The sequence below is a fragment of the Malurus melanocephalus genome, unplaced genomic scaffold (genome assembly GCF_030028575.1).
Source record: "Malurus melanocephalus ecotype Western Australia unplaced genomic scaffold, MMel_1.1 scaffold_287, whole genome shotgun sequence".
In the NCBI taxonomy this organism is placed as follows: Eukaryota; Metazoa; Chordata; class Aves; order Passeriformes; family Maluridae; genus Malurus; species Malurus melanocephalus.
Genome location: NW_026623519.1, coordinates 931,190 through 954,316, shown reverse-complemented (window position 1 = coordinate 954,316; position 23,127 = coordinate 931,190). Strand labels below are relative to the sequence as shown.

General features: G+C 39.0%; 1 protein-coding gene across 12 annotated transcripts in view; it reads left to right on the top strand.

The window, feature by feature from the left end:
• The window catches only part of PHF20 (PHD finger protein 20), a 73,960-nt gene that overhangs the window by 26,075 nt on the left and 24,758 nt on the right, over positions 1-23,127 (top strand). For 8 of the 12 annotated variants that reach the window (XM_057376702.1, XM_057376703.1, XM_057376700.1 and 5 more), the window contains 6 exons: positions 1,418-1,805; positions 2,192-2,299; positions 3,323-3,499; positions 4,395-4,568; positions 11,409-11,690; positions 20,033-20,206. In XM_057376702.1, the coding sequence (XP_057232685.1) occupies positions 1,418-1,805; positions 2,192-2,299; positions 3,323-3,499; positions 4,395-4,568; positions 11,409-11,690; positions 20,033-20,206 (1,303 nt within the window). The remainder of the gene's footprint in view (positions 1-1,417; positions 1,806-2,191; positions 2,300-3,322; positions 3,500-4,394; positions 4,569-11,408; positions 11,691-20,032; positions 20,207-23,127) is intronic. The other 4 variants (XM_057376711.1, XM_057376710.1, XM_057376709.1 and 1 more) reach the window with 4 other exon arrangements.

Below are 23,127 nucleotides of genomic sequence, written 5' to 3'. Positions count from 1 at the left end.
TTTTTTTTTTTCCCTCAGAGCAAGGTCGCTCTCCTTTTCTATACAGGTTTCTCATTGATGAAATAGTCCTTTAGAGAACAACCTATTTTCTCCATGCTCGAGAGCCAGAGTAACAGCACAGCAACCCATCCCATCTTCTCCTTACTGTGATCTTGGGTCTCCATTTTTCTTCTTACATCTCCTCACCCTCCTGCTCTGTTTTTCCCCAGTGCATGATACTAACAACTAAATACTAACARCCTAARAACTACATGGTGGYCGCMCCTATCTTGTTTTGAATTCTTCTTAAGTACAAGAYARTATGTCATCACAGAGGTGTAACYARCCTGTGCAATTGGCCCAGGCCTGATGGGCAGCCTGTCCATCAACCTCAGAGCCAYAATGGATTGGMTCTAAAACACGGGGGTAGGGCTSCTTTTGCTGGAGAAGAAGGAGAAMGCTTCTGGAACTTCCTCACAGGAGCCATCTTTGTGGTTTCTTTGTCCCTTCCCCCCACCACCCAAAATCAGACCAAGTAAAACCATGACACAAATATAAATTATTAATCCATGTGCAAAGTTGGAAGGTTTCTTTCTGTTCACCTGGAACAGCCTGTAGCCAGGATCATTGGAAGGGGAAAAAAACTGTAATCAGCATATGTTATCCTCCCCACCCCTTCCAGTAGTTTAAATATAAAGCCTGATTGCAAAAGGGAAAGTATATTCAGTAGCCATGAGCTGTTGATTAAGGTTGTTCTTCGTGGCTTGGTGTTATCTAATAAGAACTATTGGGAAATGGGCTGGCATTTGAATGTTGCCTCAGYAGTGGGCGTRCCAGGGACTGTTAAGGATTTTCTTSTTCTCTCAATGCTGAGCACAAGTTRCAGAAAAGGTTTTAAGTTTTGTTTTAAATTTACATGTGTAAATTCGAACATCACATGGTTCCTGATGACTTTAGTGATTAAAGTTGCCTTACAGGACTCTGCCTAGCAATTTCAGCAGCAATTATTAATTTCTRCAAGCAGACTGTGGGTCTGTTTTGRATAAGACTCTTCTGTGAAAGGAAAACAGTTTGCATATCCAAGTGATTGAGCTGTTTGCCTTTTTCTGTGCTCCTGACTGTCTCTTTCTGCAGTGTCCCAAGTAGGCTTTAAAGTAGTACTGCACAATGTAGTAGGGACCCAGCCCTGGAACAAAGGAACACCAAATCTCTTCTGCCATTTCATGGTTAAGAATGGATTTCTTGCCCTGTCCTATTGCCATTGCACAGGTCCTTCACCACTTTGGGTGCCTCTAAGTTTTAATCCGTGGGTTGCAGTAGAGTATATCCTTTTATCGCTTGAAAAATTGGACAAGGATGCAGGTCTGCTAAATACAAAGGGGAAGGGTGGCTTTCAGACTGCAGCGAGTTGATTTTAATGTTGTTCTCTTTATTGTAGAATATTGTGGGTGATGCTAAGCCTAAGGAAAGAGGTAATGAAATTCCGTCATCTCCTGAAAACTGGGAGAAATTTAAAGAGCAGAGGAAAGCAACAGGTAATGCAAAGAAAGACCAAGATGAAAAGACATTAAAGACTGAAAAACGAGTTAAGCAACCTGATAAAGAGGGAAAGTTTATAGTGATCTCGGAAAAAGGCAAGGTCTCAGAAAAGAATATATCTAAGAATGGAAAAGAAGATAAAGAGAATATATCAGAGAATGATATGGAATATTCAGTAGATACACAAATTGAGAAGAAGCCTGAGAATGACAATGTAAAGAGTCCACAGGAAAATGCAAAAGAAACTAAACGAAAGCGTGGCAGACCACCAGTAACGCCTCCCACGGGTATGTAGCCAAGCTTAAATGTTTAGGCATGCACCAGAACACTTCTAAACTTACCTGAATGAATGAGAAGTATCTTGGTGTTTCACAGCCTATATCTCTAGAAACTTGAAAAAAAATTTTAAGCTTGTCTTTCTTCAGGACCACCAAGAACGTATATGGGRCCTTGGTGGTTTGGCAAGATGAGATGAGATTTAGGCAAATAACCATCATGTAGTATAAAGTATATTTGAAGTTGGATTAAATGCTACTATGTAAGTTTCAGAAAACCAGATGAAGCTGTGTTTGTGCAAGTCCAGTATTTTAGATTGTGAGGCTTGGGAATTTGTGTTAAAAGTGTTTCACAGCTTTGTATCCWATTGATTTTTCCTCTCTATCTAAATCTGTAGACCCAAGTTCTCAGACGCTGCAGCCMATAACTCTGGAGTTAAGACGTCGAAAAATACCTAAAGGAGGTGATGTTCCATTGAAACGTCCCAGGATTGAAAAAAACTTGTGTGAGTTTTTTGGTATTCAGCTGTCACACTATGTGTGTGCATGTGTTACATATAAAGTTCTTCAAGCTTAATGTGTGGGGGAAGGGTAAAAAGGCTGTGGTATTAACCTTGAACTGTGATAGATGCATTGACTGAAATACAGCACCTGTTTTACTTAAATTTGCCATTCCTATKTGGCATCATCATGCTGGAATTCCTTCCTAAATCTTGGAAGTTGGTTTTGGATAGAGGAGACGTAAGCTGTGAGCTTTGATGTAGAAGTTCATAGATGTAGGGGCAGCAGTGATTATATTGCCTCCAATATATAGAAGGCTATAAAAGCCTTTAAAGTTGTGGAAACTCTCTTAGCAAGGGCACTTTAATTCTACATAAATATTCATGCTACTGTGGTCAAATAGCTTCTACTTTATCTTGGTCTGCTCTGTGTGTGGAGGCTGAAGAAGTTGAGTATGTTGATGAGGAAAGAAAATTATCTGTAGTAGTGTCAAGATCAATGTATTGATCTAAACAAAGCTCTTTCCTTAATACCACARAGTCTTAAAACTTCAGTGTGCGTAGGTTATCCAGCTCAGTCATGGTTGCTTGTGTGTCTGAATTGTCCCATCTAACTCCTGGTATTACTTAACGTCTGTGGAGCAGCTTGTTTAGACCCACTCCACTGTRATGTGGTGAACACACCTGCACTCACTGCTCTGCAGTATGCTTTTGTATGCATTTTAYTCAGTGGAATTTTTTTCTCAATAAGAAACTAATAAGGTACTGATCTRTATTTGTACTTCAGATCTTTTACTAGAAGAAAAMAGTTGAGAGCTTTTGCTGTATTTTSATGCTCATTTGTAAGTTACCATTGTAGCTTTTACAGAGGCCTAATTACCCAGGGTTTTTAGTTTTTAAGACTGTTAGGCTCAGTCCTTAAAAAAAAATGCTGTCAAGCTGTCACAGGGAGGGAGGAACCTGAAAGTTYGCTGGTGATCTGTTTGTAATCCTGTAACTGCATGATACCATTAAATACAACTGTTCCAGCTCAGGAAAAATTTAAGAACTCTTCAGACAACGCTGAGAGAGACAACATCAGGAGGCGATCTTCAAGACTCTCATCCAGTATTAGCCATGAGATTTTAAATACAGATCTTGTTACAACTTCCACGGAAGTTCAGCCTTGGAAAGATGCAATATCTAACCAGAATGAATCTGAGAAGGGTAAGTGTCTTCTGTGTACTGTATACTCTGGATTTTTGTAATAAGGTGGTCATGCAGTTGTTGCAAGCTCTGTTTTTTGAGTTGCTTAACCTGCAGGCTCCATATCTGYGATTAAAACCTGATTGCATCAACAGTTCAGGAAAACTCACAGAAAGTTTCTGTCTCTCTGATGCCCTGATTTTGGCTTTTGATTCTCTCTCCATCAGTAACTCTTGCATTTCCCTTGGGTTATGGGAGCTTATCCAGCAGAGCAATAATTTGCCATGCAGAAGGAGAGCTCCATAGGCTGTAAAAACATCCAAGGAAGTAGTTTTGTTTGGGGTTTTTTAGTTGTCTGGTTTTGTTTTTTAGGGAATGCAGATTCTAATTGTGAAAATGAGGTAATTTCAAAGTTCCAACACTTTCAGATTGTGGAAGTAACAGCCCAAGTGCTGAACTCTAGGGTTCTTACACTTTAATCCTGTTGTTGAACATGAGAATCATCAAATGGGATGTTTTTATGCTTAAACTGGATAGAGATAACATTCCTTTTTCCGTATTGCTTCACTGCCTTCTTCATTTGGAGAAGCTCTTATAGTGTCTGGGGGAGATCYTTGCTATTCTGGATTATAAACAGTTAGCTTGTGTGTTTCTAAGCAACTGAAAATTTAGAGGGTTGCTACAAGTTAGTTGTGTTGTAAAAATTTTGTTGAGAGCAAGCAGAGCATGGATAGAGCATGGATAGCATGGATAGCAAGCAGAGCATGGATAGAGCATGGATAGAGCATGGATAGCAGAGCAAGCAGAGTATTTTTTCCCGCTATAATGTGATCTCTCTTCCCCCTCCCTCCCCCAGTGTTCTGCAGTATTCTTTTGTATGCATTTTACTCAATGGAATTTTTTTTTCTCATTCTAGTCCAGTTAGAAATTCCTGTTGAACCTGACCAAAGTTTCAGTGAGCAGGGATCACCTGGAAACACATCGCACAGCACAGCACTCAGTACAGATGCCAGTTTGCAGGAAGAAAAAGCTGAAGACGCTGAGTCTTCTTCTGTTACAGTCAGAACTCAAGAACCTTCTGCTGCTACAGGTTCAGATTTTTCATATTTAATGTTGATTCATTTCTTAAGGCAGCTGACACCAAGTGTTTTGCCCTTGTACACGTGTTAAAATTGTGGATTCTTGCAGCATTAACTTTGGTTAAAAATGCATATTTTTTATTCCTTGTGGACTCAGTTTTAATCTTATGCTTTTGAGTTGGACAGGAATCTTAAAAAGGGAAARGATAATTTTTAAATGACTGGCTGTAATATTTTCAGCATGAGTGGTGAAGTTAACAAATGCTTTTTTCAGTGTTTGGAATTCTGGATTAAATTTGACTTAAAAGGTCTTTTCTCCCTAATGTTGCCACAGGTATGTGGTAACATTACTGTTACTTCTGTATGGGAATCCCAGTTATGCATATTTATATTTCTGTATTTAGAGTTGGTGGCTTTAATGCAAATTTGTTAAATAGTGAAAACATTTCAGTGTCTTAGTATGTATACTCTGTTCTCTCTTAGCTGGGGAGTGTTCTTACCTTCCTTTYTCAAATTGAAATTTCCTATGCAGATAGTGGATTGTCAAAACATGGTKCTGTCCTATGATTATTTTGCATAASTTCAATCTTTGGATCTATAGCTAGCTGGGGCAACTTGAACTACATATTTTCTAGTTTATGCTCCTTCAAACCAGCTTAATTTTAAGTGGAACAGAGCATTTTGAGAGATTTATAGTTGCTTAGCATTGCTGGAATAATCTCTGTGTGTTGTTCGTTGATTATTTGAATTTTCCCCCCTGTTTGCTCTTATCTTCTTTCACTTGTTCTGGTGTGACTGTACAAMGTGAGATGTCCTCTCTGTTTCCACTAATGTGTGCCCTCGGTGCAGGAAGGAATTGACCTCTTTTCTCTGGTTAGACGTGTAAATGGTCTTCTGTTATTTAGATGTTAGAGCTCTTTTGATATTCGCTTCCTTCAGTTATTGCTGAGCTTTTGTAATTTGGGTTTAAACTCAGGAGAATTCCAGCTGAATGTGTAACATCTGTGTGTGGTGTCATTCACATTAATGGAATGTGTGGGACGTGGCCTTCTGAGCTTGCTTCATTGGATACAAGCAGCAAAGCTGTGGGAACAGGGCTTGGCTYATACCTGGCCAAAGGCTCTGACAGAGTTTGTGCACTCTTGTTCCTGGCTCTTTTGTCAGGATTTGAGCAASCTAGATTAAAATTAATTTGGTAATATAAACTCACATTGAATTCTGACCTGAAGTACAACACTGGTAGTATTTAAAAATCCACACTTCTGAGCATGGATTTTATTTAATTAACAGTTGTTTCGGTTAACATTTCTGGGTGGACGTCCAGATGCAGCAATCAGGTGTTTTTGTTGGAGAGCACTCTTAAAGATTGGGGACAAAAACTACATGGGATCTTTGAGTAAATACTGTCATCTGAAATCCAGGTATAAAAATCTACATTTCCATACTTAACAAACATTAAAAATGTTATTAACACACAATTTATTGAGATGAAAGTTTTAAAATTTGTAGATTCTATCACAGTCAAGTCCTTAGTAGTTAAAAGTGGATCCCTCTACGTGCTCTATCTTGGTCATGGTTCTATCAGTGCACCCCAATGCTGATAAGCTGAGGGTGAAACTTGGTCTTTCCCTGGTAGTGGCGTGTGTGTGTGTGTGTGTGTGTGTGTGTGTGTGTGTAGCAGCATAACAGGGAAAGATGCTCTAGGTGGGATCTGAAAATTTACTAGTGGTTTCCTGCTCTTGTGGGGAGGGATAGGTGTGTTGTGCAGCCCAGGCATGCTGTCCTAAAAATAGCTAATGTTGGAGACTGATAGCTGAGTTAMCTCATTTATGGGTGATTATCAAGGGAAGAGATATGGTCCAGAAGTAATAACTGTATGTCAGACAGTTCTGTTCATTATGTTCTCAGTCTGCCCTGTGTTTTAAAGAGATTTGGGGCTTGGGAAGGAGCAAAGWACATTTTTGGAGTAAGTGGTGTGTGTGGGAGAAGAGGGTGTTTGTTGCATGTGATATTCCCACAAAGTGCAGGCTGGAAGTCATTGGTAACTTTTTATATGTAGAACAAAGGCAATATTGTAACCCTATATTACCATTATTATTGGTCTGTAACCATTAATTCTAGTCACTTAGTGGGAATTATTTCTTTTCCTGTAGGAAAATACTGCAAAACCTGTATTTTCTTCAGTGTGRTATGTTAGTATTGTTTTGGCATTGGTGAGTAATGCATTTTGGTAGTACAAGTTTTACCTTGCATGATGTCTAGGAAGAACATGATTTTTATAGTATTTGAATATCAGGAATTTTTAAAGACAAAAGCACTCCTTTGAAAGAGTATTTTTCCAGTCACTGGTTGGTATATGTTTCAAGATGCATAGTGGCTGCAGACATTTATAATAGAAAACACAGTCTGGAGTCTTCCTRTGACTGAGATGTTTTAAAATATACRTGACATGTTCTTAAAGGGCAGTATAACATTACTTGTCAAAACTTCAGTTACTTTTAAAAAAGTTTCAACAAAATTCTGAATAATTACATGTACTGAAAGATAAAAATCCTGTTCTGCTGGCTTTTGATACCTCTGCTGACAAGGGACCCAAAGTGGATCAGAATTTAGCGAAATCAAGTTGTCTTTCCAAAAAACATGTGGTGGTCTTTTTGGCAAATTTTTGCAGCCAGTTAAAGCTCTAAAGTTAAAGTTTTCATGTATCTGAAAGCGGAAGCATTCCACATCTGTTCATGTGAATTTACTCTTACAAATCCCTTTTACTTTAAAGGTGAGTTGCSTTTGCTTTGCACAGATCTGCTGTTTTGTTTGTAGTTGTATTTGCCAGCATTCTTAAAATTACTGATTTATTTACAGAGACATATCAGGAATTCCATTTGCCTTATACTTACGCCTGCTTTTCTAATTTTGTTGCTCCTAGCTTTGGGTTTCCCTTAAGGAGAAGCATAAGACCTTTGCATCAGTTTGAGAGAGCTGCTGTTTCTCYTGCAGCTCGCCTAAAAAGGCTTTAGTCCTTTCAAGGTAGAGTGAAAGTTGTCATTTTGAGCCTAACAAKATATGGTAGGTAAATAACTCCATCCTGCCTTGCTCACTTAAGGCTCCTTACAATGAGGCACTACAGTCTGGTCACRTGTTTCAGTTACACCTCAAAGTGCTGATAAAGCCTTTACATCCCCCCAACCTGGCCCTTCCAGAGGCATGTTGGGTGTGAGTGGTGCACTGCAGGCTTACATGCTTTATTACCCTGTACAGGCTACTTTTATTGGTACCAACTGATTTCCAGTGCAGGGGCTAATGAGTACTTCTTGCAGTGCCAATTAGTGTTACAGCTCAAAACCCCACAAGTTTATAAACTTGTAATGATCTGTGATTATTGATGCTCTTATGTATTTCTTATATCAGGCTTCTCCTTCTATGGACTCTGGACACACGGGAAATTCTTGGATGCTCTCCTTAACTAAATTAGTTTGAGAAGAGCAATTAAGCAAGATGGYTTTTGTTTCTCAAGTAAGGTTTTGTTAGAAAGAGGGGTTTTGAAAATAAAGGAAGATRTGTAGTTTGAGAGCTGAAACAATAAACACTTGGTGAGCTTGGGAAAAACARCACAAGATTTCAGAATAAATAAGTTGAATGAAAGAAGTAATGAGCACACTGACCCAGTGCTGTGAAGTGGTCCAAAGCACAAGAATGTTTATTACTGTGACCTATCATGAAGATAATGCTTCAGAGAACATATGTTTTAAAGAGTTTCAATGTTTTTAATTTAACAGCAGGTGAAGAAATAATTTGATCTTCACTTAATATTTCTTTGGAGACCAGGAAATAGAGAATGGAAGTCTCATCAGTTTAACAGGYGGAGGTATAATGGCATGAAACTGCAGCAAGGTTAGCTTTAAGTGAGGGAATATTGGAAGAGATCTGTGCACTGYTGGCTTTCTGGGATTGTTCACCAGAGCATTGCAGGAGATGCCTCAGGAGGGCAGACTTTCAGTCAAGGACCATGCTCTTGCCAAATATTCCTGTCCCAGCAGGAGTCACATGAAACAAAGAATTGGTGGTGGGCTAAAACACCTTTAGTGTACTTGGAAACTTCAGATTGTGCATTTTACAGTGAACTTACTGCTGAACATGCTTACAGCTTGACTCTTGGATAATTTACCCAGTGAGAAGTGAGAGGGGTTGCTGACTAGAACATTGAAGGGATGTTTTTCTCTGTAGTGAGGCTTAAAGGGCACACTGATGTTTGACTGTGAGTGTCTGTGCTTAACTGAAAGCCAGATGAGGAGTTTGAATTTTTATTATACACATGGGAGAAATAGCAAGTGTCAGTTTACCACTCACTTTCTTCTGTATTCGCAGGAAATACTCACCAAGCTCCTCTGAAAAGGCCAGTGCCTGAAAATGTGAAGACAATTCACCAAACCTTTTTCTATAGAAACCAATTTTAGTGTTGTATGTTGTGAGCAAAACTGTGTGTAAGGATGGTAGCTGTCCCTTTAGGTATTAGGAAGTAATTTAGAGAGTGTGCGGAGCATGGACTCTCCAGAGGCTCCCCTGTGTGGCAGAGTTGGCTGTCAGTTTGCTGCTGTGCCTGGGTGATAGGGAGTCCTGTTGGGCTCCTTGTAAAGAAGGAAAATGTAGTGATGGTGGATAATTGAAACCTTGTTTCAAATTGCATGGGATTGTCTGTACATTTGTTACTCTGAATACATTCCTTTCGCACATTGAAGTGAGTTTTTTGTCTGCTTCCTTTCCCTTTGCCCTGGGTCGTTGTTATCCGTGTTTCTAACTTSAGCTGATGCAATCCATTCCTCTTCTAACTTGTAGCTGATCAGTTTGAAGCCATTCCCTATATCTTCTCCAGAATCCGTCCAGTTCAGTGGAGGGGAAATGCTCTGAGCTTGGTTGCAGGGCCTCATCCTGCAACCAGTTGTGTGATGGTATAATAGTTTTCTTTGTCATCTTTGTAATGTTTTTTTGTTAAGTCTTTAGACTCCATTACACCCTTCTGCTGCAGTTCTGTTTTCCAACTTCATGTAGATTATTAGTAGTAACAAATTCTCAGGATTTGTACTCCTGAATGCTGTTTTTTTTCCTTTGCAGTCAGGAGAACCTTTCTGTATTTACTTTTACTAAACCCACAGGCTGTTGCACTGAGCCCTCCTGAAGTATGTTTTCATTCTTTCTAAATGCAGCCTTTGATGGCTTGCAGTATATTTCGATTTTGGTGTTGGCAGACTTTGTCATTCTGCAGGTGTGAGTCTGGCTTTGCTGCAGTTCTGTTGATTTCCTGTCAATATGTTCTTTAGCACTGTGAAACACCCAAAACCAGTGTCTTCCTTTGTACTATTTCCTTCTCCAATTTCACTGCTTTTTTTTTTTCTTTTAACCAGCCTGGTGTGCATATGACTTAATCTTTCCCTATGCATCAGGACACAATTAACTTGTGTTTTCTCTGTGTTCAAGATTTTTCTATACACCTGGTGCTTAAAGGCTGAGTGTGCCTCAGATATAGCAGTCTAGGATGTTTGTCTGAACTGTGTCATAACCTTCAAGTCTGTTGCTCAGTAATACCATTTTTGTTACTGCATGCTGAAAATTTGGATGTGTTGACACTGCTTTTAACACTCTTGTTCAGTGCATTCCTGCATTTACAGAAAATCTTGTTCATAATGTGTCTGGGTACTTTTGTCCCTGTTTACAGCTACTTCTAATACAATGTCTTAATTTTCATTYGTRTGTGRCATCCCTTCAGTTTTAGTCACTGTTGCTAGGTTTAGGTCTTACCCTTAAACACTTCTTTCTTAATCCTAAAAGTTGAAAATACTTATAAATTTGGAAATACTACTTAATACTGGCAAAACAAATTGTAGAACTGTATTTGGAAGCTGTTTTTTTAAAAAATTAAAACTCCTTTCCATTGTTTTCTTGCTGGAGAGGGATTTTTTGATGCTGTGTGTGTATTAATGATGGATAATTACCTAGATCTATTTGAATGTATTTCCAAATTTTTACCTCTGTTGTGTTGTATTGAGTACAGCTGTGGGTGACAGTAATATGATTTACTTCAAAACTTTTCTTTTTGTATGTTTCTTAGCAAAAACATGARCTAAGAGTTTCTGAAATTCACGTACAGCCTTGAGTTGCACAGCAGTGCTCTGTGGAATAGGTGCCTTAAAATGTTCTTATATTTGAATCTTAAGACTTCCCTTGCTTTTTTTTGAGAAATTAAGTAACTATCGCGCATAGGGAACATTTTGTAATGGATRCAAGCAATTTTGGTTTCCATTGCTGCTTAAAAATTGAAATAAATTTCAATTTGACTTGAAAAATGTTCTGACATAATGCTTCTGTTGTCTTTGGGASTAACCAGGCTTTGGTGGTGGGACTGTGCACTCAGAAAGCAGGTAGCAAAATAATTGTGAGCAGAGGAGCAGAACTGTTTTCTTGGAAAATGCTTTCACCAAAGGTGTGAATAGTTGTAAACAAATAATCTTTAGTGTTCTGACTTGGGGATATAAATCTCTATGTGATTCAGTCTTTTATCTTTAGGAGTACTACACAATGATATCAGCTGTTTGGGGGCAAAGGACTCAGGGAAGCTAATTGTTGTAACTTAATTCATAAAGTGTCATGAYAACCAGTTTTTAAGAGGAATGTAGGGTAGAGTTTTCCATTTAAAGTTATTGATCTTAAAGGCAGATATAGAGCATTAACATTTTATTTTTAGCATTCCATAGCTARTATTTTTGAATGCATGCTTACTTCTTTTTGCTGTTTTAAGTTTAGGAAACCATTTKATAAGTATAGCGAATGCATGGGGGAATTTATCTGTTTTGTTCTTCCAGTAACAAAACCTTGTAGGAGAGCAGATTTTCTTGCATCAAAAAAAGCTGCAACTGTTGACCAAGATCACAAGTTTAGATGCAAGTTCTTGGACTGTTCAAAATCCTTCCGCAAAGCCAAGTTATTGCATTATCACATGAAATATTTTCATGGAGTGGAGAAGGCTGCAGAATCACAACAGAACAACCCTGTAAAAAGAAATATTCAAACCAGAGCTTCTTTGGCTTCTGAAAAAGCTAATCAAGAAAGGTCAAAAAGAGGACGGATCACAGCTGGTTCACTGTGTAAGTATGGTGCTGATCTTTTTCTTTTTTTTAAACAGCAGCAGGCAGGACAGGCAGAAAAGACCAGAAATCGATTTTCTTTTGGGCTTAAGAAGTCTGTTAGGACTCTATCTGGGCATTGTTCTGTGTAGAGAAGAAGTTTAGAAATATAGTGCTGAAGAAATTCCTTCCTCTGGAAATCAAGATCATGTTCTGGTAAAGAACTCACTATGCAGCTTCTCTAATTTTTTTTTTGTAGCAGCTTGCTTGCATATTAAACGTCTGTTCCCTTTTAAAAACTACAGTTACTCGAATTTCTGACTTGATTTTTATTTTTCTCCWGGCTTACAAATAGTATTGGTCCTTTTTTGTATTAGGGAAAACAGTTTGTACTATTTCTGTACTCTGTTCTCTCCTGTTTCTTCCTTGTCTTTACATTTTGACTTTACTTGTCTGTGCTTTATTGCCTTCAAGCACATACCTGACTGAAAATCCAGTACCAGTATTTACTGTTCTGTGGGCTGAAAAATCCTAGTATTTAACAAGTGAAATTGTTTCAACTGTGCTTGATAAAGATCTTCACACAACAGATGAGCAATGGAAAGGGAGAAAACTTAAAGGTTAGACAAAAAATAAGGTTCTAACTGCTTTGCAATCTGCAAAATCACATTCACTTCTGCTTCACCCTTGTTCTCTGAAGCACTCTCTGCGYGGCATGACAGCAGAGTGGCAATCTAGGTCTAAGTGTGAGCTGCAGTGGCTGTTGATAACCTGTCCWAACTTGGGTCTTGTGGACTGATGTCTGTGTACTGCAAGTCCATAGAMCTAGTCACATCTTCTGCCTTTTCACTGAGCCTTTTTTGTAAAATCCATCTTTCTCCTTGTTGAATTCCTTGATGTCTTTTGTCTTTGCATTTGATGTTTCATTAATATTTTGTTTAAGAATTTCAGAAAGTCTTGCAAATTGCTCACAGAGCTTTGCTCACTAAAGCAGAGTGTATCCTGCCTTCCTTTCCTTCATGGCTGCTTTKCCTGAAGAGTCCAGAAAATTACTTCTCATTTGAGGTGCTGCTGTTTGTTCCTAACAGATTAGTGTGACTTTACATACCGTTCCTACACGTAGACCCCAAATAAACACTTCTGTATCTTTAAATAATGCAAAGTCATAAGCTTGGSTTAGGTAGGGAAAGAGTTCTCTTTAAATGCATTAAGATATAATGATTTGTATGTACTGCATTCTGCATGCAGCTTAATTGAACTCAAGTATTGCCTGGAGGATCACACCTGAGTGGGTGAAGACTGGCTGCTGACAGCTGCAAAGTGATGAAAACAGTCTTTGTGCATGTCATGGGCATTCCAATAACTAGACTTCTGTCTAGCTCTTTTGAACTGTGTAATTATTTTGATGAGASAAGTTGTTTTGTTGTGATTGTCTTGAATACACTGATTAGTGACTCAAAATCTTGACCCTTCCATTTATCCTTTCCTCAAGGTGTACAATCCAGTGTGCCATTATCACTGGCAGGCAATTCCTTGTAGARCTGAGATGTAACTTACTTGCTTGTTTTAAGCCCCCACACCTCTAATTGCCCATTTGTGAATGGATACTTTTTACCTGGATCATTTCCATGATGAGCTCATAGTGGCTCCCTGCACAGAGCACCTGGGGTGTGCTCCCAGTAGCTGAACATTGCTTCAAGGTGGAATGGGGGCTGGGAAGTTCTCCAGTCACCTTCACAGTTAAAGCCTGCTGTTGTGGAGCTATACTACATTTTTTCTTGATGAGGAAAAGTAATGTCATATATTAGTTATATCATATGTCTGATACTGTTTTCTTGTTTTGTTCTCAATTTCCTTAATTTTTGTTCAGTGGTACTACACAGTCGAAAGCGGAGTTAATGAGGTTCGTGAGCTCATACTATTGTATTGAAGTTCTGTTTTTCTGTCTTAATGGCATTTATAGAAAGCCAGTCTTCTAGGCAGGACTTTCTGTCTGCTGAACATTTATGCCACSTTTTCAAAAGACTTTTCAGGGTGTACTGCTTAGAGTGAAAACATTTGAATCCATAATTCAGTCTGGTACATGGYGGGGTATACTTTTCATCTTTACAATCCTTTGTGAGCAAAAATTCTCCTGTTCAAAAATAATATATTTAAATCATTTTACCTTTTGATACAAGTGTCCTTTTCTTGTAGTTCCCTATATTAGGTATATTTTAGTGCTTAATGAAAGGTGACAATTTCTAACAGGTAAAACTTCTAGCAAAACTGATTTTTGTTATTGCATGAACCAGAAAATCCTCTTGCTTTAGAAGCTTTGTTACACTTGTGAGATAAGTTTTATTTTAGACTTCTGGGACTCCTTACTCTTTTTGCTGCACATGAAATAAATAAATGGTGGGGATTGTCTGGTGCTAGATTTAAAGTGAAAATACTTACTGCTCCCAGAGTTGYAGGAAAATGTGCAATATTCAGAAGAGTAACAAAACCCTTTTCTTTGCAGGGCTTAAAATTAGAATTTTAACACATAAAAAAGAAGATGGATGTAAGTGGTCTTCAGTGACCATGTTGTGAGATTTGGGAGAGAATTATTTAAATATAGTTGCTTTGCGCTGAAGTGGAGACTCTGAAATTAGAATTTCTGATATATAAATTGTGCCACTTGACACTGGAATCTGAGCTGGAAAGGTTRATGTGGGACTGACTTGAGCTGTCTCCCCTTTTTTCCAAAGAAGGATCTTGCCTTTGCAGTGGCCAACTTGCCAGATACCTCTCTAAATTCTGTGATTGTTCTGAACAGAGAGGAAGGTCCTACCATAGCCTGCAACTTGTATTTTACATCTGCCTTACAGAATATGCCTAAACAGAATGACTGGGGCTTCGTGGCTACTGGATGTGTTCAGGCAATACCTCTTTAATTTATCAGGAAGTATTTTGAGGTCATGATGAAGCAGCCCTTCCCCCAAGTGCATGTTACAAAACTTACCTCCTCGAGTTGCTGCTATTTGGTCTTCAGGAAAGAATTGTCCTTRCATAGAAGAAGGCAGTCGAATTTGTGTCCTCCTGGGCTCTAGGAGATTGCAGGTATTCCTGCCCTCAGCTCTCAGGTTGCATTACACCTCAGCAGGTGAATTGCAGAACCACCTGCAGCCCTCTGTGAAAGAGGAGAATCAAGACCTGCACAAATGTATGTGGATGCATAAGAGGCTGATAGAGGCTTTTTGAGTCTGGGCTTCAGATGACTTCTCTGTGTTGGTCTTAGATAAAAGAATTGCTTAGGTTTTGTGCCAGTTCAAATTGAGATGCTCTGTCAGATTTATTGCTTGGAAGTTAAATGTGGTATAGTATCTATGAAAATCTATGCCAGTTTTTTRTTAGTTGCTGTAATAAAAAAAATGGAGTAGAACTGCATTCAATGCCCATGTGCATTAACCTTAAATAGGCTTTTTTCTTTGTGGTCTCTTCTTTTTTGCTGCAGAACYCCTTAGTTTACTGTTGAAGTACATCATCCCATACTGTAACTTGTGCCCTGCAGACACTGTAAACAATTTTTTCTGAAGGTACCAGTTTTCTCTTTCACATATGTCCGTCGGTTGATGTTATTTTGTGTAAAGTGCCTGCAGAAGGTTATGCTTAATAAAGATTGTTGTTTCCTAAACTAGACCACTCCAAGGGCATGAAGCTTAGAATAGCTTCATTTCTTTCTTTGTACCTGCAAGTCRTAGTTTTGACATCTTGACTTTGAGTTTTTCTGGATTGGTGGCTTTTGTCTTTTTAGTGAAATCTCTTCATTTGGAGATTTGCTAACATATTCATGCCTTTGTGCTGAACATGTTTTCTGAAATCTGAAAGTCAAGACTTGAGTCCTTGCACAGCTGATGTACCCCGACATCAYACCTTGGCAAGGCTCTGTACTTGCTGGATGCTGAAGATTTTCAGAAGAGACTCAAACCTCGTGAACAAATAGGGGAGTTGATAACAYGCATGCAAGGAAGTGCCATCTGAGGTAATTAGTGTGCTCTTAATGCTCCTARTAACCTCTTAGTAGTGCTGACAGATCTTATATACTGCCCTCAGCACAATTGTACTGACAGGGACCTTGTGAGTTGATACCTGTTGATTCCTAGGACATAGTTTAGCTCCCCTTAGGAGTTTCGGTCCTAATGGAAGCTAAAATCAGTTTTGGGACTTCAAAAACACTATAGGCTTCCATTTGGGGTGTGGGTATAGAGCAGTAGCCTTAGTTGGCAAGTTGCTGCCGGTCTTGGTTCTCCTGTGTTCCTTTCCATGAGGAAGAAAAGAAAGGARCAGGCCTGCGATTTGTAGTTTGGATACTGTAAAAAATGTGTTCCTACTGTGGAGTCCATAAAAGGCACTTAAAGAAGGAAAAAAAAAACATTTTCTCAATAGGTTTAAATTTTTTTGCATAACCTTATTTTTAGAAATAAGGTTCAGCCTTCTCAAAGTTAATTACAGTATGCCCTGTTAGTGTATAAGTGACTCAGTGAATGAATTCTTTACATTAATGCATGTAWAGAAAATAGGTATTTTGTCCTTAATTGTGTTACTGATGGGAGCTGAATTGTGCGTGGGTAGGGTTGGCAAACTTGCTTTGACAGCTTAAACACCTCAAGCCTCTGGTTGTCACTAATGGCTGTTCACAGGTGAGCCTCTGGCCTGTGGTGTAGTGGTTGTCAGGTTGATCTTTTGGGAAATTTTCCTGTCCTATTAGTTCTGATTGATGGATGCCTCTTTGCTAGGCAGTGGGATGTCCACAGTGATCTACGAACATGGGRTTTTTCCTTGCAGCAGGGGRAGGTGTGCAYTAGCACTCCCCATGTTCTGCAGAATTCCCGATTGTCTTTGGCTTGTGACAATACCGCATTTGGTTTTGGGCAGTGGCTGTAAGTCAAGATGATACATGGTCTTTCAATTCTTGAAAAGATCACCAGAAGTTCTCAGCARATGATCTCACAGCTGTGAATGGTAACTTTGTCTGATTCACATACTTGGGAATGCGGTCTCTGCTTCCTGTGAATGCTGGGTTATCTTGTTACCTGGGATCGTACATCAGTGTTCTTGGGGGCAGAAAGCTACTGCCTCTGAACCTTGTTATGCTTAGGTGTAATTTCTCTAAAGCTCTTGTCTGTGTGGTTTCTGCATGGTTGAGATAATTTTGTATCTCAAGTGTGACAATGTGTTAGTTTCTAAGATCCTTCACTGCTTCTGGGTCAGCTTTTCATATGACAAAGGATACTTCTTCCAGGATTAGGGGGGAGAGGCCTTATAGAACTCCATGGAAAAAGGCTGGGGGCAGTTAAKCAGCAATCCTGTTCATCTCCAATATCTTGTGAACATACCTCCTGTTCCTGTTAGTGGTATTCAGTGTCCTCTGAGCTGGAAATTAATTTGCTCTGATGTTTAATCACATTTTAGTTTAAGAACAATGAGCATGTCACTGCCCAGGATCTCAGAGGATTTTGTGCATTTTGTAGTTTTCCTRGAGTGGGACACGGGTGCATGTGTCTTCATGGAGCCTGCACAAGCAGCTTTAGGAAACACRGGGGTGCCTTGTGCACTCCTCATGGGAGTCTCCATGAGTGTGGCCCTGCTGTCGCTGCTGCCTCATAACCTGGTCATCCTGTGCCTGGGTGGAGGCAGAGGAGTAGCAAACCTTCTCAAGGGTTAAGGTTGTCTTGGAGAGACCAGAGGATGGAAGCAGGCAGCACATTCTGCAGGCGGCACTACTGCAGAAAGTCTGAATGTGAGAAAWATGTAAGTTTTGAAGCCACATGCCAAAATACAAGGTCATGGTTGTGGTTGTTGCGAATAGTTGTTCTTTGTTCTTTAGGGAATGATTTTATAAATTGAYGTGAATTATACTTGCAAATAAAGGGGAAAAAAGGACATTCAGTGTGGAAGGCTTGCAAGTTTGCATCTTCATGGAATCAGTTTTAATGTTTGCTGTCCCTGACATTTAGGATAAATTTCCAGGTTTTTAATCTCGTCTTCTCAAATTTAATCATGACTCCTAAGATATATTTCACAGTGCTCAGAGATCTTGTAGACTCTTTAAATTTTGCTGTTAGTGGAACAAAGATGTTTCAAAACTTACTGTGTTTGTGTCAGTTACTGAAAAAAAAAAAAAATATTTAGTGTATGGTAGAGTACCTTGACCTCGTCCTCCAGGACAATGTTGCAGTTAGGTGAGAGATCTTACAGAAATGTATTAACCTGTGTGTCATAAAGGACAGGACATATTCTTGGCAAAGATCTCTTTAAAATTAAGTTTCTCAAAGTAAAAAAGAGCCTGTGGACATGAAGTACAGTCTWGTTTCACCAAGAGTCTATGTGCACCTATGTCGGCCCACAGGGAGTTGAGGCCTTTTGTTCTTGCAAAGGCTGGTGGGATCAGGGTGGCTGTGGTGTTCGTAAATGTTAATTTATGAGACTTGAGTTGAGCTGTTGGGAAAGGGGAAAGTTAGGAGCCCAAATGAAGGCTGTCAGGTTTGTATGGAATTTTGTATTGTAATTTTGAGTTTCTCTGACATAGTGTTCCTTAAGTATTTTGGAAAGTTATTGCAGAGTGGTATACAGTCACGAAAGCTGCAGAAAAGCTTGTTTATGTGACTTTGCACCCTGTACTGAAATACTCCGTTTGCATTTAAGAAAGTGTATTGGGGCACTGGTATTCCCAAAGAGATTATGAAGTACCTAAATCTTACTTCTCAGCTACTGTGTACAATGAAAAAAAGTTTTCTTTTGTTCTTGTCATCTGAACTGGTGATATCTTGACTGCTAGTGATGGAAGTCCTCAGAGGAGCAGGAAATCTTACAAAAATAGACCTGACTTGAAACAAGGAAACAAAGATGGCACCAAAAAACCCAAGCAAACAAAAACATTGCCATATAAACCTCTTCGTACACATACCGTGGTGTTTTATCAGGGGGTATCTTTTGGTTTAATAATKCTTCGTGGACAAAACCTTCTACTTTCTTGAGGGAAATAAGCACCAAGTGAAAGGCAGCGGTGAGTTGCCTGTCTGGACAAAATGCATCTTTTAGAGAGTCTTGTGTGGTAATTGGGTTTTGGTTTMATTTCTGTGTTTGTGGCTGCTGTAGTGTACTAGGGCAGGTAACTAGAAGGTAAGTTTGGTTGTGGAAATAGTTGCAAATGGCTTCTCTTTTTTATTTGGGGGTCTTTTTTTCCTTTAATCTCTAACTTCAGAGAGAGAGGAGCAGGGAAAATGTCATCAGATTTCTGCATCTTGGAGTTTCTTTTGCCTGAAGAGATCCACTTGATTCTGAAAGCTCTACAGTGACCTGTCTTAATGTGCCTTGTTATTTCTTCAACTTGAAATGTTGATCAGGGCAGGGTGCTTGATCAAATTTCTTTTCCTAAGTGAGCTCTCTAGGATTCTTCTCTTTTCAGTCACTCAGGTTCTGCTCACAACTATTCAATTAGAGGTTTGTAAGTGGCATGTTAATCTTCAGACTGGAATAAGTTGCCCTTCTTATCCACTGAAATTTTGAGATGCATATGATAATAGAACTGAACATCTTTGATCAAAGTCAGCAACCTATCAGCTTGGCTACTGGGTCTTACTGATCAAGGTACTTGCTGTAATACTCCAAAATGGCAATGTATGGGTCTTGTTTAGTCTGCTGTCCTATCTGTCATGCAGCTTTAGCTTTTATCACCTTYGCTGCTCTTTTTCTGTGTCCAGAARTCTTTCAGTAGGAGTTGCTTCTTGCAGTTAGGAGGATGGAACTGTTAGGCTTAAATAAAAAATGGAATCTCAGGTGAAGCTATGTCTGCATCTTACAGATTTTATGCATTTTAGGTAGTGATCTTGAATTCTTGCATCTCACTCTTGGTTGAAATGCTGTTGTTTCAGTGGTATGTTTTTAAAAACTGCTGTTCTTTATATGTGCAGAGATGCTTTATGCCACTTTTGTGTGCATCCTTACAAAGCACACTTTGAGAACTGGCTGTGTGAACTCTTTAATTAAACCAATAGGACACTTTTCTCTTGGAGAAAGTAATAAAAATTACCCAATCCATATATCTACTAAACTGAACTATTTCTCTTTTCATCTTTTCTCAAAGTTATAGTATTTCTGAAAGAATAAAGCTTTGGGTAATCCGTGTGCATCCACTGTTCCTTTTTGAAGGAAAAGCCCCTGAACAAATCTGACGAAAGTATTGGGAGATTTTAGCCTTTTAGTCAGGGCTAGGACTGAGTTGAGCAATGTCTGATCAGAAGCATTCCCCGTGGACTGCCAGGGCTGCTGCTGCTGCTGAAGTAGACTGACGTTGGAAAGTATTTAAAGCTTGGACTTGGTCTTTGTTCTCTTTGTAGATGCACCTCTACACATAGCCCTAAGGAGTACCCCATATAGAGATGAAAAAGTAGAAAAGAGAAGAACTTCAACTCCTGTAAGTGCATTAAATAGTCACCGTCATTCTATTAGAGGCCAAACCAGGAACCACATAGCGAGAGCACTGCGGAGGCCTCGGGAAAGAGTTCAACATGGTACGGCTTTTGGTTTAACATGGAAAGTTAAACATAAAAAAAAAGTCTTGGGAAAGTTTTAAACTTTGTAAGGAACTGATAAGAATGTGTGCCTTCATTTAGAGAGAGTAATTTTGTATAAATGTATGGCATAAAAATGTAAGCAGTGTTTTTTCACTGTCATTTTGTGAGTTTTCTTGCTATCTGCATTGGGGTTGATTCTTCCCAGTCAGTTGGTAATATTTTAAAGATGTAAAAAGTACTGAAATATTAAAGGTCATGAAAAGGTTGTAGGTCTTAWTTCTGTTAAACTCCTGATTGTCCAAATCATTAAATATTTTAAGTAACATTGTACTTACTGAGATACCTAAACTTAAAAGATGGGGGTGGGGTGGGCATGGAGCATGATGACCTAGGGTGTTTTATTTTGTAGGGTTTTTTGTTTTTTGTTTTTTTTTTCAATGGCATTTGGCCAGGTCTGGTAGTCAGCAATTGCTGTTAGACATCTTTGAAGAACTTCTCGACTTTGACTGTTCAGTGGTGTAGTGTAAACCCTGTTTATACTGAGATCTACTGTAGTATAGGTGGGTAAAAGCCAAACAGAAGATGGGGGGATGTATGTATATGCACACACACATGCTCATAGAAACAGTRCMTATATTTTAATATTTTATATGTATRTAAATAATATGTAAATAATTTCCAGCATACTTCTAGATGATTACWTCACCAATTTTCTTCAGTTGTTGCTAAGAATATGAGTCACAGTAATGRGGAAAACACACGYAWAAYCTGAGCTTAGACTACTGTATCTATSACAGATTSTCTGTGTCCTGGAGATAATCACCTTAGCTGCCTGTCTCTGTGTTGTTCGGTTGATTATAGCTGTCAGGCAGTATTTAGCACCTTGTTTGTTCTTGGGCATCCCTTACTGCCCTCCCTTGTAGGAAGGTCTGTCCTATGTGTGACTGTGGCATTTAGATACTAGAATGAACTTTCACAGTGGTGGTGTGATGGAGGATGGTGAGTACTCATCCTGGTCTTCATGAGTCTCTACCATTCAAGGAAGTTGAAATCCTTTGGTTTTTTCCAAAGAAACCGAAACCATTAAAGAATGTAGTTGTTTTGTGCTTGATTTTTAGGTTTGTGTTTTTCAGTGTGTCTTTCTGTTTGATCGTGTGAATSTGTGAGGATGCTCCTAACCTAGTCAAGTCTCTGTATCTGGTTTTATGTCAGTGAGAATTCATTACACTACAGAGTGCTTACAAGAAACAGCTTTAGGCAACAAGATTGTTCAGTGCCTGTTTTTTTGGAAGGTTCTGGTGTAATACTTAAATAGTTGTTCTTTGAAGATTCTTTTTTTCGGGGAAACATGCATTAACTGTGTTGTGTATTTCAGAAGATAGCTGCACACAGAAATTTTCAAGTACATAGATTTTAAGATACATGGGGAATCTCAAGGGGAAGAAGTGGACAAAGTTAATTTCTTTTGTATTTGTCTTGGATATGTTGATAATGTGCTCTTGGATATCTTCAAACAAATCCAGCAATCTGACCGTRTGAATTTCAGTTTTCAAATTAAAAGAAGCAAAATTATCCTACTCTGTTGAGCTCAGTTATTCTCTCTTTGCCCTTCTGGAGCAATAAAGTGGCAGAACTTCATTGCATGCGTGTAAGCAGGGAGAATAGAATGGAACCAAGAGGATTCTGACCACTGGAAGAATGGGAGATGAGGACAGAGGAAAGTAAAAAGGAAGTTGGAAGCACTGTGTTGACACTTAAATATGAAACCTTTTTTTTCCCCACCCCCCTCACCACTCATGGAGGGATGGAAAAAGATGGGTTTTGTGCTGCCACTGCTKCTTCCTTTGAAGGCCAGGAGACTGGGATGCTCACTGGATGTGAGTGAGCACACTGAGCTTGCCTTCACTAACCTCATGCCAAGAGTCACACAGAAGTGACAAAGTAACAAGAAACCTTCAAGGACTGAGGGATGGGGAGGTGCAGAGCTAAARAGTCTCCTGAGGAAGAGCTAATGAGCATGTCTCCTGCATGCTTACCACAGCTGATAAAGCCATTTGCAGTTTTTCAGTGAGCTGTTTGTGCTATCGATATGCAGACAATGAACTGGAGAGTTTACTATTGACATATATGAAAGAGGTTGACATAATACACTGGTTTTGCTGTTTTTTTTCTTTAGTGGTTACAGAGGTTGCAGACAACTTGGGGTTTTCAAGTGGTTTGTGCTAGTGAAGATTTCTCATAGTAGAGTGTCTTCAGTGCTTACTCAGATCTCTGTCATCTGGCATTGAAATAGGTTTCTGAATGGGATGGTGAGTGGCTCAATGAGCCAACACTTWGACAGCATCCTTCCATGCTAGGTGTTGATTATACCTGTAGCTGAGTCAGGATAATTTACTTTAGGAACTTTTTAAGTATCTAGAAATTTTGCTGCTGAGACCTAAATCTGAAAGACAGGATTTGTAACCAAGCACTGGGGTTTGGAAAGAAGGGATTTTCGTACATCACCTTGCAACAAAGTTGTACTGTGCTGCACATGCTCTGCAAGTGTGCCATGAGGATAGACTTGATTGACAGCTGTCAATCATTSAAAAATTATTATGGTTTTAATTCCATAAAAACAGGATGGAGGACAGATGTTGAGAGAATAGCAGTTAAAGCCTGCTGAACCAGTTACTCCATTTTAAATATAAATAAAATATTTGACTGGGGAACTGAACTGGTTTGGGGYGTTGGGGTCTGGTTCTGTTATAATSCAAATGAAATGTCCAGTYGTAGTAATTTAGAAAGCGGATGTAACAAATCTCTCAGTCATTTTTTACAAATCTCTGAAGCACATAAACGGGCACTGCTGTATAGTTGATTTCTCCCACATGATGCTCATATTTTGTTGTGGGACAGTCAAATTAGGACCTAAAATA